Consider the following 14712-nt stretch of genomic DNA (forward strand, 5'->3'; position numbering starts at 1 on the left):
GCAGGAGGTATTTTTAAAAAATGAACATGAAAACAGCTTGAAGTGAAAAACAAACTGCGATTCTGTGTGTGACAGCTCACCTGTCTGATGTGAAGGAAAGTGCACAGTGTGACTTGCCATGGGATACTGACCTGTGCTTATCCTGGCCTGGACTGATTATCTTGACGGGATGATTTATAATTATAAGTACTGTAGTTAATGAAATTAGCGGCTATGTTGTTCCACATGTGCAAATGTGTACAGGTCTCCTGCTTTGGAGACACATATATGGATTCTGGTGCTGTCTGATGCTGCAGGTATTTGATAGAATACAAGTAACTGGAAAACTAAGTAAACTTCAGCTCAATCTTATGGGGAAAAAACAAAACATAAAAACCCTGGACTAGACTCATTATTGGTGAGCGTCATTAATTTAAGCTGTTACAGTCTGTTTTATCGTAGCAAAGTTTCTCCTCAAAGACATTTTCAATTTTTATCCTAACAGATTTTAATTGTGGGAGAAAAGTGGAGGACAGAGGTGTGTTATGTGTGCATGTTTGGCACACCAACTCTTAAAAAAAGGCTTTCTGTGATGCTTTACTACAATCATTGGTGCTGAAATGTGGAAGAAAAAAAAGTCTTCTCCCAATCATTTCACACACGTTGAAGTACCATTGCTTCTAAATGTCTATCCTGTAAAGTGACTGCATGCAGTTCAGACTTGTACAGTGTTGAAAGTGATATGGAATGTTTTCTAGTTTCAACTTCAGTCATCAGATGAATGGATAGTGAATATATCAATGATCAGTGGCAGCTCTTTTAAAAAAAAAAAAAAAAGTAACCTACCAGCAGGTTTAAATGGTTCTAAGTAATTCACTATCATTAATGGAAATCTATATAGTGACGTAGTTCATTTAATCATGCCGTCTGGTTTAAAGAGGAACCCTTGGTTGTAAAGAATAAAGATTCTATCATGTATTGTTCTTTGGTCACTGTGTTCACAACGTGTTCTACAAACAGACAGACAGACGCCACCATGACGAGATAACCTTCCCGATCTGACATGTTCCACAGTGACACACACACACACACACACAGAGAGAAAACAGCACAGACCGTGGGAAAAGGAATAATCTTTCAAGCGATAAAAACCAGGCGGCAATAACTTGGCAAAAAACAATTCAAGTGTAACAAAATCTACTAAGCACTGGTGGTATTACAGATAACATCGCTCCACCTCACCGAAACCAAACACTAAAGGGACAATGGTGTCTTTTTTTCTTAATTTGCCAGAAAAGAAATATCATAACTTCCTTACAATTTGGTCAAATTTAATGCAAAACTATTTAGAAAAGTGTCCTATTAACTGTGTAAAAGCTCAAGGTGCAACATTGGCTATGTTATATTAGTTTTAATCTATAAAAAGTACACAGTCTTTGCTGGGCTGAACAAAGCCAAAGGCCTGACTGAGCTTTTGGCTAAGAAGAAGCTGAGACAACAAAATGCAGACTAAGAGAACACAGGAGTCAAGAACATTCAAAGCAGCTTAGCTTAATGCCAATGGATTTATAATGAAATTCAGTCCAACGGTAGACTGACCACTACAGTAACACACCGCAAAGATTACCCGACGGGTTTCAGTGCTGATCCCGGATCTGCATCATTAGCAGAAGTAACACTGAATGCCTGGAAGAAAATACGAAGCCACATCTACACTGATCAAACCCTGTTTTCGCAGTAGACACTTTGACTTTAGCAACAAATGCATGGGTAACATCAGTAACAATGGCTCTGCTGAATAGGAAGCTATGATGGTGTGACAACATTATGCCCCTTAAACTGAAGCAGTTTAACTGAATTCAGCCATCATTTCTTTTATTATTCACACAGGTGTGCTTTCCCTTGATGTGGCATGCCAAAATATCTTCTTTAAAAAAAAAGCTGTGACCCTACAAAACACAACTTAACGACTGTCTGGCTTCTCAACGGTGAGAGTTCAATGCAGATATGACAGACATGCAAGTGTCTGGGTTGACTTTACATACAGACCACCATTCTTCAGTTTCCATAAATATGCAGCTTGAAATTGACTTAAAATCAACACGATAACAATTGAACATCATGGCAGCACACAATGTAATAAATGTAGGACTATAACACATAAGTTCATAACTTCAAATGCTCAGTTGACCGGTTCAAGCCGGTTGGTCTGAAACTTTAATCACATCTTTGCTTCACAGGAAGCCCCGCCTCAGCCTAGTAGCCTAGTACTCATCAGCAGCTTCCTCTGGGTTTACATCCTGCTACATTTTAGGCTTAAAACGAGCACAGCCCCTTTAAGTGTTGTAATTCCTGTAAAATACATTAGAATTAGGTGCTGAGCAAGACGTTTTAATATTTAATGTGTATTAAATTAGTAAAGCTTTATGATAAAAGGATTGTCTTCTCCACACTACAAAACCCATTTCTTAAACTATTGAAACTGAAATCAACATAAATCTGTTTCCTTTATGCGACAGAAAATAGGTCCTTATTTTCGTCATGGCCAGACTTGCGCTTAAATATTCATTTTCATGGACAAACATCATTGTTCTGATGATGACCTGTTTGACAAAGAATTTTAATACCGCATTCAAAACAGCAGCCCGACGAGACTGCAACCGCAAGCTGATTGGAAACCGAGATACCACCTCCAATCTGGGCTAACCATCTGTAACAGTACTGCATGTGGGAACATTTTATATTCCATCTTCAGTGCCCTGCTCAGAAACAAGTCTTATCTTATAAATAACTTTGCTTGCTGCGTGACTTTTTTTTTTTTTTATAAATCATTCACATGAACACACACAATCACCTCTGAAAGTAGCAGCTCAGGGGATTAGGATAATTGAAAATAACCGTATTCTGTTGTGCGCTGACCATGAATTAGGCTTGCAACACAGATGCAATAATGTATTACATTGATTTCCACAAGCCGACAGACGAAGGTGTGTGGAGCTTTAACAGGCAGACGTTAAGGGGCGAGGTGGAGGCAGGAGAGGCAGTTATATGAGGATGGATGGTGCGTCTGGAAGCAGAGGTGGCTCTCTGAGCTCAACTCCGCTGCCTAGCTAGACCTGCTCCTCTCTGTTCTGCTGTGGCAGGCCATAATTAAACAGAAAGCAGGGACAGATACGGGAGACAAGTGAGTGGGAGGAAGAGGAGGCAAGGCAAAGGAAGACGGCGATGAAAAATGAGAGCATAGAAGATGAGAGTGGGGGGAGTAAATGGAGAAAGCGAAACACGATGAAGAGGAGACAAAAGCAGGAGAGGAAGGCAGAGTAGGAGTGAGGATGCCTGTTTGTTCTCCAGCTCTGCACCCAGCTTAATGAGATTAGTCTGGCAGGGAAAAAATGCCACACTGGGGAATTCAGGTCACATGAAAATAGGCTAGCTAGACGTCTGCCTGGCCCTGTGTGTATGTTTGTCAAGTGGATGAGATTAAGAGGTCCATGGTCTACTTGAAACCCAGACAGGATTAAATATCTTGGTGGCTCCTCCTCCTTCTCTTCCACTTCCCACTCTGTTCTTTTGCACTTGTTTTCGCCCAGAAAGTATCTTCTAGCAGCCAGAAAGCACCTGACAAGTGCTTGCTTGACGGCATAAAACCATTACTGCCTCTTCCTTTCTTTCTCCCTTTTCCCCTTCTTCTTCTTGTCCTCCCCTCCTCTCCTCGTTTCTGTTCCTTCTCCCGCAGTCTTGTGCTATTTTCCAACCTTCCTGCATTGTCATTTAGTCACAACCACTCATACTGCTATTTAACGTTTTTCTCTCCACCAGGAAAACATAGGCCTCAGACATGAGCTGTATCATTAGTCTCAATGATGCCGTCCCATTTTACTTGGTTCACCATTACACAAACCTTTACTGGGAGCCTGTGAGAGGCTGTGTATGTTTGTAAGCTTTTCCATCTGCCCGATTCTGCTGCTAATTCTTCACCACGCTGAGCCCAAATGCATTCTGTCTGCAGGTAGGTTTCACCTCTGCTATCTATCTTAGAACTGGAAATGACAGATGCAATTTTTGACTGAGAAGGACAGTGAGTGTGTGTCTAGCCGTCCTATCATACCAATACATGTTTTTATGCAGCGTATGTGTGTGTGTGTGTGTGGACAGGGTGTTTAGAGACACAGACATGTAAATCCCTGTAAAGCAGGAGCTGGCATCATTAAACCAATAGCTTAGTGATTCCATGGCTGGCCCCACTGATCACTGCAGGCTGTTGCAGGGCAGAAAAACCAGACATATTAAGAAAGGACTACTGACAAAGGACAAGGGCATGAAGACACAAAAACAGATATGGAGAGAGACAAAAGGAAAGAATGAAAAGCCACACCTAATGAAACAGATCTGTCTGAAATCTGTTTTACAGTGCTACAATACAAACAATTTAACAGAAAACAAAGAGAAGACTTGCAAATAACAGATCGACACAAGCAAAAATGCAGTGCAGGAGAAAAATCGAGAAGCAGTTTCTGATAAAATGTGTAGATAAAATACAGAAAAAGAAAAAAGTTTGAATGAGAGCGATAGAAGAGGAAAAGCATAAAGAGAAGAAAAAACCACCACATGGACAGACAGAGAGGGTCAGACTGGCTGAGTAGCAGCAGCCTGTCCCGTCTTTTGGGAGTTTTTTTTAAATAGGTCATTGTCTGACCTGCATTATGGTACCATGGCCATGTCATAATCACACCATTTTGTAGAGCATTGTGACCAGGTCAGCCGCTCATTACTCCATAGCCTTACACATGTAAAAACATCTTTTGCTGCAAGCACATATAGAATGAGGCAAAGGGCAGTGTTTGACGCTCAGAACAGCAGCAGCATCAACACAGTCTGCTTTTGTAGGTGGAGTATCTGTTCAGAAAAGACAGTGTGGACAATCTCTGGATCACTCAGAGGGTCCAGCATATTTGTGCACATGTTATTACTTTAAAGAAGCACTCTACTTCTCTGAGACTTGGTGAGTGCGAACAGCAGGGGGCTTAGGTAGGGAGTGGAGGCAAAACAGCAGTAATGTTGGTAATTATGTGTGATAATGATAAAAAGAGATGATGCCAACAGCTGCAATTGCACTCAGATAGGTGGGCAGTGCTAATTGATTTGCTACGAGCTATGCCCTGCTTTGCTGAGCCTGGATCACAAAAAGACCAGGGCGCAGCAGGCCTGCCCTAATTACCACTTGGAAGCAGACAATCATTAGGACCCCAGAGCACCTGCTGCCTGCAGGGGTGGCACTCTTACTGCCTGAGAATAGACGCAAGAAAAGGCAGAGAGAAGATAAGAGGATGCATAAAGAGACAGGCTAACAAGTGAACTAACACCTAGGCCTATCATCGTCTTCACTGAGCAGGTAAGGAAAAAGAAAAAACGAAACATGAGAGACCAAAAGGATGGTAAGTTAGCTCTCCACTCTCAGCAGGATACCGACTTAATGAGAGGAAAGCAAGGAAACAGACTTACGAGAGCGAAAGGAGAACATAATGAGCTACTTAAAGAGAGTCAAAGAGGTTAAGAGGTTACTAATAATATGTGATAATTTTATTCCATGGTAAATTTCACTAGAGATTCAGCTATTTAAACTGAAAGTTCAGCTCATTTATGCAAGACAGAATCATGACTGTATTAAACTCATTTACTGAGGCCTTTTCAAACAACAGATTGGTGAGCGTTTAGACCAAAAACTGCGGCTGTTTAAAAAAAAATACAATCATTGACAAGGATCTGCTGCTGCCACATTTTTCTCCTCATATACATCAGCCGGATGACCGTCCACAGAGTCGCGGAGAGGCTAAAGAATGGTGAAGATCTTTCAGGACTTCACCATTCTTGATAGATCACTGAAAGATCTTCACCATTCTTGAGCCTCTCCGCGACTCTGTGGACGGTCATCCGGCTGATGTTCAGCTGCTTGGCTCTGTCAGACTTGTTGTGGCCAGCATGAAGGAGAGCAGATATCTCAACTCTTTTGACTTCCATCTTGATACAACTTCACCGGAGAAAAAAAAATTGTATTAAGGACACCTGCCTATAAGGTAGAACTTTCAGTTTATTTAATGGAATTTTTCACTCCGACATGTAAACATCTCTAAAGATCATGAAACCGTGTAACAGAACTTTTGCAAAGCCCGGTATTGGGAATTTAAACATCTATCGGACACTAAAACCCTGTACAGCATGAGGAGGTATTTGATACCCTGGAAAGTTATCAGCGGGTACGTTATCTGTTATTGGTGGTATCCAGGTTAGAAAATTATCTTCTAGGAATTTACACTTGTATTTAGTAAGCACACAAAAGATCTGCATAAAGCACCAATGGCCCCAATTGTCCACATTTGTGGAAAATCAGTGTTACATCGAAACATTGTGGGTAAATGAAACTTATTGTAGCCTACTAACAGCACACTCTGTGGCTCTTTTGTCATAACTGGCCAACCTCGCTGGATTACAATGGACTCCAACAAAAGTTTAGCAAGATTCAGGGATTTTTTTTGTTAGATAAACCACCCAGGAAAACAGTGTTTTTGCCCACAATCTATGTCAGTCCCATTAAAATAAAAGAATAAATAAAAAAATAAAAAAAACAAACAAAAAAAAGGCTAATGTCTCTCTGAACATTGTCTCAGCAACAGTCAGATACTTTGATGAAAGCTTCTACAGCAACGACTGACTAATGACCGAGCAAACAACAATAGCAACTTTGTTGGAAACTGAACCTCATTCATCTTTTTCCCCCTTTTTTCCAGGTGAAGCAGCATTGGAGTTAATGTGCTAATATCAAAAAAGTGAGAGAAATGATGATTTGCCAGGTGCAAGCTGCTGCTCATATTCCACCAAACAACCAGTTGAGAAGCACTTCACGACCCAACTAATCATCTTCATGTTGTAGTCCCAGAATAGGAACTGTGAGCCAAAATCTTCAACTGTATGCAAATCCATTAAAGGCATGAAGTGGTATGAAACTGTGAGATGTATAGGTGCCCTTTGCCTTCCTCGTTTCGCTTGCCATCTCTCCCCTCTGGTTATTTTCATTCAAAATGACAAGAAGCGCTCTGTGTGTGCACTGTAACCTCTGAGGGGTATGATAATGCACATCGGGCTGGTGGCAGGATTGGCTCTACATCAAAAGACCGTAAGAAATGTGACAGTATAATGCAACATTCACATTTCAATCAATCGGTTCCTACTTTCAGGTAAGCGATGTATGAAGGGAGACACTGATCTCTCCTTTGCACATGAGTCTCCATAAGCACCATGGAATTAAATGAAATGCACATGGGAGAAAGTCAGTGTAAGGCCAGGCAATAAAACTGCCACATTTTACCGTCTCAGAGACTGAGGAGTAGACATGAGATTCCCATTTGTGATTGAGGCATGAGGAGGCTACATTGAACAGACATTTCAAGTAATTTTATAGAAAATCTGCAACGGCAAGGAAACTCAGCAGAGAGGGACAGAAAAGTATGAGAAGTGAGAAACACTATTAGTGGTATATTTCCCAAGTAACCTTCCAGGGCGACATTTTAACATCAGTTCTCACATTACCTCTTTCAAAGACACCCAGCCTCCTTAAAACATAATTTTTTTTCTCTTAATTAAAAAAAAATGTTGAATACAGGTGGGAAGATTTTTGTTCTTTACTTGAAATAGTATTTGTAATGTTTTTAAGTATACAATAGCTAAATATTTTAAGGAGCAAGTGTCTATAAATAGTTTATTAGTAGTTTCGCGATAGTAAGCTTTATTTATTTAAGGGATTATCGAACCGATATTCAATGTTTTGTTGATTATTAACATATTAAAAAACATTTGAAATCAAATAAATTTATTATAAAATGTGCTGTGATGCAGTTGCCTCCATCTATATGTAGTCACTACTCTTTGGTTATATAGCTGATTTATAACATAACAGTATATCAACACTAATGGGTGAATTCTGAAAGATGTCTTTTAATCAATCATATGTTTAAAAAAGGCTTTTAAAATAAATTTTGTGCTGGCGTGGCTGTAGTGAATTCTAAATTTCAACAGAGAGGCTCATGTTTCCTGCAAATGTATATGCAAATGTTAAAAATCATCCATCTCCTTGAATAGTAATAATCTGTATTAGTCTCAGTCCTGAAAATAACATCAGCCGACCATTTGCATGTTGTGTATAACTACACTGTAGTGTGTTATTGTTTTGTAATTATATTTTATGTGCTGCTTATAAATGCAAAATATTACAGTTCTAACCAGTAAGACACTTATGCCTTATGACACTGCTGTGAGGGTAAACCATCCTGTTGAGATTTAAAATCTTGTTTCATGTACAAGCAACAAATGTCCTTGTAAAGTGTGTCTGAGTCAACTGACAAAATAAAACACACTTAAGCAGTGGAAAATCGTAAATAAGTACTGAAAAAAATTATGTGCAGGAAACTTCAAATGAACCAAACAACAGTGTGCTGGCTGACTGATGAAAACTACTCACCTACATACACATTGGAAACTGTTTCATAAACAACCTCAGAAACGCAATTTCAAGTTGGGCGACGGTAGCTTTAATGGATGACTGTGGATTTTAGAAAAATAATTTTGTAGCCTCATAAGAAAGTGGCAAATTCCTGAAAGCACCGATAATAAACAGAAGGCATAATGTTTATTATCTGTTGATATATCCTGGGGCTCTGCTTTCCCCCTAAACAAGAGGAATGGTGCTACAAAGCTAATGCATGTGTCTACTCCGGCTATTAAAAAGAGATCACAGATTGTGACTCAACCGGCACACATAAACACATAGACAGGGTGGTCCAACATGCTCCTGGCTCTGTGTGTGTTTGTGTGTATGCGCTTGTAGTCTCTTCCCAGAAATGTGCAACAGTAAACAGACTAAGAGGCAGAGAAGTAACATTACCATTACCGCTGGCTGGGAGCATAAACAGTGACACACAATGCAATGCAACACGGCGCTTACTTCCTTCTTTTTATGTTTGTTTGCATGTGCAGCCACATACTGCATGTCACTTCACATATCCCAACGGGCAAGAAAAAAAAAAAACATCTGTGATCAGGGGTGCAGAGGCTGCAAAGAGCAACTGTGGGGCCCCATGAGAGTTGCCCTGGTTGGACAGGGAGCCTCTGGATGTTCCCTGGGGGCTGGAGGGGCCCTCGCCCTTCACTCTTTCTTCCCTGACACTAACCAGACACAGCAGCACAAACACATTCAGGGACAGGGGGTGTGTTCCCAGTGTGTATATATGAAAGAGAGACAGCGACCGAGAGGCAGACATCAAGAGGGAGGGAGGAGGCAGAGCGAAAGAGAGAGACATTAACACATAAGCAGCATGCACCCAGCTTTAAGCCACAGTTTAGGGCCTTTGACGACATTTTTTCATATCCTCCTCTCAGTCTCCCCCTCGTAAAGAGAGCAATTACACGTCCAGGACAATCCCACATTAAACAAACATTAGTTCTCTCTCCAGAGCCAGACTCAGCCAAATTACATTGTTTCCAGATGCCTGTCACAAAAACACACTTAAACCCACCCCAACCCCCCTCTTCTCTCCTTTCCTTCTGCCTGCTTCTCCTCTTTCTATTGTTTCTCTTCACATTTGCTCGTCTGTATCTCTCCCTATAGTTCCCTAAACTTCCACACCTCCCAAGTTAAGACGAGGGGTTTGCGAGCAACACCAACGAGGGCTGTTTTCAATTACGCTGCCACATCCAGCACTACCGGAGGTGGAGAAGGGGGCCAGAGATGGAGGAAACAAAGGAGTCAGTCGGTATGAGATAGCAGCCCTTCCTTCAGATGTCACTCGTCTCAAACCAATGACAGAGTTCAGCCAGCAGGTCATTATAACTGGTCAAGATAAGAAATGCTATGCATGAGGTCTAATGGAAATTTCAGTTTAAGATTAAAACTAATGGAAGAGGGCTGAGATAAATGGCTAGTCAGCTTTGTAAATAATGTTTGCCACCATTAACTTCTCTATCGAGCCATCTTCCTCCCATATATGCCATTACGTTAAACATTTAACTGTTTATTTTCATCCGCAATCTCATTTCTCGGAGGATATTAAAAAATCAGCAGCACATCTACTTAAAATCTAGTATATATTCGGAGACAATGCAAGCTGTCATGATATACATTCAGAGCCACACCGCACTACCGTCAATGCTCTTTTTAAAACCTGCTAATATACACCATACTCGCTCAGTTCTGTTGCTTCAACTGCACTTGTTATTTCTGGATAAATTGCTATCATTGTATCACATATTGCTTTTTTTAAAAAAAAACAGCTATTTGAAGAGGTTCTGAGATTTTACACAACAAACAATAAGCCAGTTAAGTAACCATGTCAACTCCTTAAAACCAGCCAGCTAGTTTGAACAACATGTCATTAAAAGACAAAAAAAAAGTTACAAACTTACACTCTAAATCAGAATAAGGAATTGTAAAATAGAGGGAATTTTCAGATATTCAACTTTCTCACGTCTTGAGCTTATTAATGTGTGGTTTCCATCCAACCAAATCTCAGCTTAAAATCTCATGAAAACGAGTTTCTTTACATAATTGCCAACAATAAAGCATTTGTTCTAACCAGACTATTAAAAATATGGATTTTTCAGCAAGAATGGGTGGAACTGCAGGCTGTGTTTACATGGAGCAGATATTAGACATGTTGTACTTGTTGATTCCAGGTTCTTTCCATTTTTGAATTCAACTTTTGTTTTTCCTTTTGTATGATTTATAGCGGTGTCATGCTGCACTCGAGACTACTTTAGGTTTTGCTGTTTCCAAAGAGGTATAGAAATTTATATTATAGTGAAAAAAAGAGCCCACAGTGTGTAAAAATGCAACAGGAGCAAAAACCAACCAGAAACTGGTTGAGGTTCTGAGGGTTTAGGAAATAATTGACCAACAATGAAAATAATTGTTAGATAAGGTTTACCATTTAAACTCTATATCTAGGCCAACCACCAATTTAAATAATAAATACAAGAGTCTACAGCCTAAAGGTGTCTTCACATTATGGCACACCTCCTCATTACTGTATCTCTGCTGTGTACCATTGTAGTTAGAGACAGCAGTGCTTTGAGCTAAATGCTACCTTGAGCTAGCCTAGCCATGCTACACCCATGTTTCTGACAGCACAAGGGTCTAGGGAAGCGGGCTAAAAGGTTGTCTATCAAATCCCTCTGCAGCAATTGGGTAGGTATACAACCAATCAACGCAACGAATAGGCTGACGTAGTTCCGAGAGCACCGGCGGATTGTGGCTAAGTCCCATTAGCTTCCCAACCAGCGGAGCCGCGGAGCCAACTGGTATATTAAGGATTTGCCATATCCCGTCGGCATAAGTCCAAATACGTCTTTCTTCTCAATGAAACACTTAAGTGCTGTCCTTTGTTTATCTTTCAAGTTGAATTTTAGCTTCAAATCTTTAAGGGCTGTGGCCAAAGCCGAGTCGAAAGATAACTGTTTATTGTGCGCCGGTTGTTTCTGTCAGAATCGTCACGCCTCTGTTGTCACGTCGTTACGCCCGCCTTCTGACTCTACACTTCATGGTGATTGGTCCGGCCAGTTTTAGGAGAATCCAGCCTCGAGCCTTATGAAGGGTAACTAGACCCTCCCTGGCAGAGAATTAAATTCGTTGCCGTGGGTTGTCTAGCGCGGCTAGGCTAACCTTTGGCATGTTAGCAGGCTGATGTTTAGCAGGTATAATGTTTACCATGTACAACATCTTAGTTTAACATGTAAGCACACAGGCATCTGCTTTTTTGTACAAGCATAGACTAATGGGAATGCCAATAATATTGCAGTTTTTGATCATATACAACAAATAATACCGGTTTTATTGTAATTTTTCCACTTAGTTTCAATCAAAAACCACATATAATTATTGTCTCAGCACTATGAATATCTCAAAAACATGATCAAAAACATTCAAAACTAAGATATTTTCTAGAAAAGACATGAGAAAAGCCACTGGTACAGGTCTACTTGAATGCACATGAAACTCAACCGCTATCCAAGACATAATTAAACTCAATTCATGTCTCAACGTGTGCATGTACGTATGTGTGTGTGTGTGTACATGCTCAGAGGTCAAACAACACAGTATGTTCCCTTTCATCAAGAGATGTCAATAAAATTTGAAGTTGACTTCTAGATGCGGATGCCATGGGAACCAATGTCACATTGAGTTAGTATAGTCTAAGCTCAAGGATAACGGTATCAGAAAAGTTGACCAGCTCTGTCTTAAGAGTCTATGACCCAGACTGGATGCCAGACATTATTCAAGGAGAAAATCTTCGCAAAATTCCCGTGAAATAATCCTGCTGAAAATCTGCAAAGTGTCCTTGAGCAACACAATGAATCTCTATCAAAAGCAGCAGTGCCGTTATGCAGGTGACCTTTCACTTTGACCCCTCACTCTAAGTACATGTATTTATCATATTATATTTTTCATTAATTTTATATTCACTCTGAATACACTCTCCTATGGGAACAGCTGGCGAAACTGATCTCTTTTCCGTTTGCAGTCATACATAGTGTGTGATTACGCATGTATGCAAATAAAATAGAGCATTAAAATAGGCCCTGAAGGAAGAAGGCATCAAAACAAAGCTGGATAATTGCATTTTGTATGTTTTTATGAGTGTGTGTTTATGTGTGTGCAAAGATGTCCGTTTGAAAGGAGGCTCATCAGACAGACACTGCATGGTTGGAGGAGCACTCAAATACACTCATGTTACCCCAACACCTAAGGGCATCTGTGGGGACCTCCTCCAAACACATGCACACAAATATGGTTACGTACACACACTTATCTAAAGCCATGCAAATCTAATGAGACAGCCAGACTGAGAGGCAGACACAAGGACCTGAAGGCAGGGATGGCTGAACACAAATAATCTTATACAATATTTGTCAATAGTCAACAGAAGCTCCACCAACAGAAGATTTCAACATTAGATTGTCACAGTTTCTGAGAAATTTCATACTTGCTGCTCTGAAATAAAATAACTTTGATATAAAATTAAACATGCAACCCTCAATTTCATAAATGCTCAATGCTTCATCAAATATGAACTGGTTGACATAACAGGATTATAAAAATAGCTTTTCACTTTACAGCAGAGAATGAGAGTTATGAAAACATGATGAAAATGCTACAAAGCAGACCAAATCAAGTCCAGCAGAACATGATGTTCTTGTTAGTTGTGATACAACAATATTTGTATCAGTATTTTGCTGGTTACTGCTAAGAAATTAAATGTTTTGATTATTGCTCATTTTTCAGACTATTTTAAAATGTTAGTATGACATTATCACACAGCTGCATGTATTTGCTTTCTTGCTAAGAGTTTAATGACAAGGTCAAAACCAGTAACGTGTGCACCCTAAGTAAAGCTAAAGTCTTGTTTGAATGTAGTCTCCAGATCTGAAAATTGAAGCCTTTGTAGAGGTACCTAAATCCTGCATTCTTTCTAATGGCCAGCAGGGGGACCCTCCTCTGGTTGCAAAAAGAAGCCAGATTGTACTGAAGTCTATGAGAAAATGACCTTACATTTCACTTGATTTCTTATCTCAGTAAACATTTTAATTATTTTTATAGTGTCAATTGGTGGTTTAAACACTTTTTTGCATAATGCGGGATGACGTATAATTTGTAAATAAAGGTCTTTAGAAAAAAAAAAGATGATAAAGCAGGGTTTGTTTTAGTGCGTGGCAATCTTTTGATTAACTATTTGTGTTCTTAGATCCATCCCTTACTCTTTACATATGGTTTCAAAAGACTAAGATGCTGACTGAAGTAGTCTACAAGACACTGAATGGTGCCATGGTTGCTTCATACATCTCTAATACACAGTTTATGGGAAACGACTAACCTGGCTTCATCTAAAAGATAACAAAATCCACCAACCTACACCTCTAAATCTCACACATTATATCTTGTTTGTTTAATGGTAAAAAGTTTTGATTTCATGGGCATCATCCACATAGAGCAATTCCATGGTTGGGAAGTTATTGAAAGACTTCACACTAAGCTAACGGGCTAGTGAATACAGCTTTATATTTAATAGACACATGAGAGTAATAGCAATCAAACTGTCAGCAAGAAAGCAAATGTGAACATTTCTTCAGTCAATGAGAATTAATTACAAACAGTACAGATGAATTGATAGTCATTTTTAAACACATTTTTAATTGCTAAACTAAACAACTGCTTCAAATGCAATTACATGTAAGCTCACCCTTATTACACTGTCACAAATGCCCAAGTTTAATTACCGTTCCTTATCCATGTAGACATAATTTGGCAACCATCAACAAACTTGGTGCAAACTGAGATCGAGTGAGTGTGTGCGTCTGTTCTACTCACATAGTCTGGCAAGGCTGTGTTGTCTCCCTGTCTGCCTCGCAGAGACTGTGTTGCCTGCTCCAAAACCTTGTTGTGCTTTTTGGAAAGCAAAGCAAATAAGCTGCAGGGGAGACACAGAGAGGGAAAGGAATGAGAACCCCAGTGACAGATGAATGATGCACTTCAATGAAGACCAAAGAACTTAAAAACACAATCGACATACTGCACATGTTGTAATTAAATGTGCCACAAACACTTAAATAGCTTCCCTGACTTACCTCAACCAAAGTGAGAAGCCTCTATTTAGGACAGATTATTATTAAACACAGACCTATTTTGATTTC

At 39.8% G+C, this 14712-nt stretch overlaps 1 protein-coding gene across 1 annotated transcript in view; it reads right to left on the reverse strand.

The window, feature by feature from the left end:
• Positions 1 to 14712, reverse strand: part of dym (dymeclin) — a 60941-nt gene that overhangs the window by 16843 nt on the left and 29386 nt on the right. Inside the window, exon 14 of the mRNA XM_022203607.2 lies at positions 14390 to 14489. Coding sequence (XP_022059299.1) covers positions 14390 to 14489 — 100 coding nt within the window. The remainder of the gene's footprint in view (positions 1 to 14389; positions 14490 to 14712) is intronic.

The sequence above is a fragment of the Acanthochromis polyacanthus genome, chromosome 18, assembly GCF_021347895.1.
Source record: "Acanthochromis polyacanthus isolate Apoly-LR-REF ecotype Palm Island chromosome 18, KAUST_Apoly_ChrSc, whole genome shotgun sequence".
Classification (NCBI taxonomy): domain Eukaryota; kingdom Metazoa; phylum Chordata; class Actinopteri; family Pomacentridae; genus Acanthochromis; species Acanthochromis polyacanthus.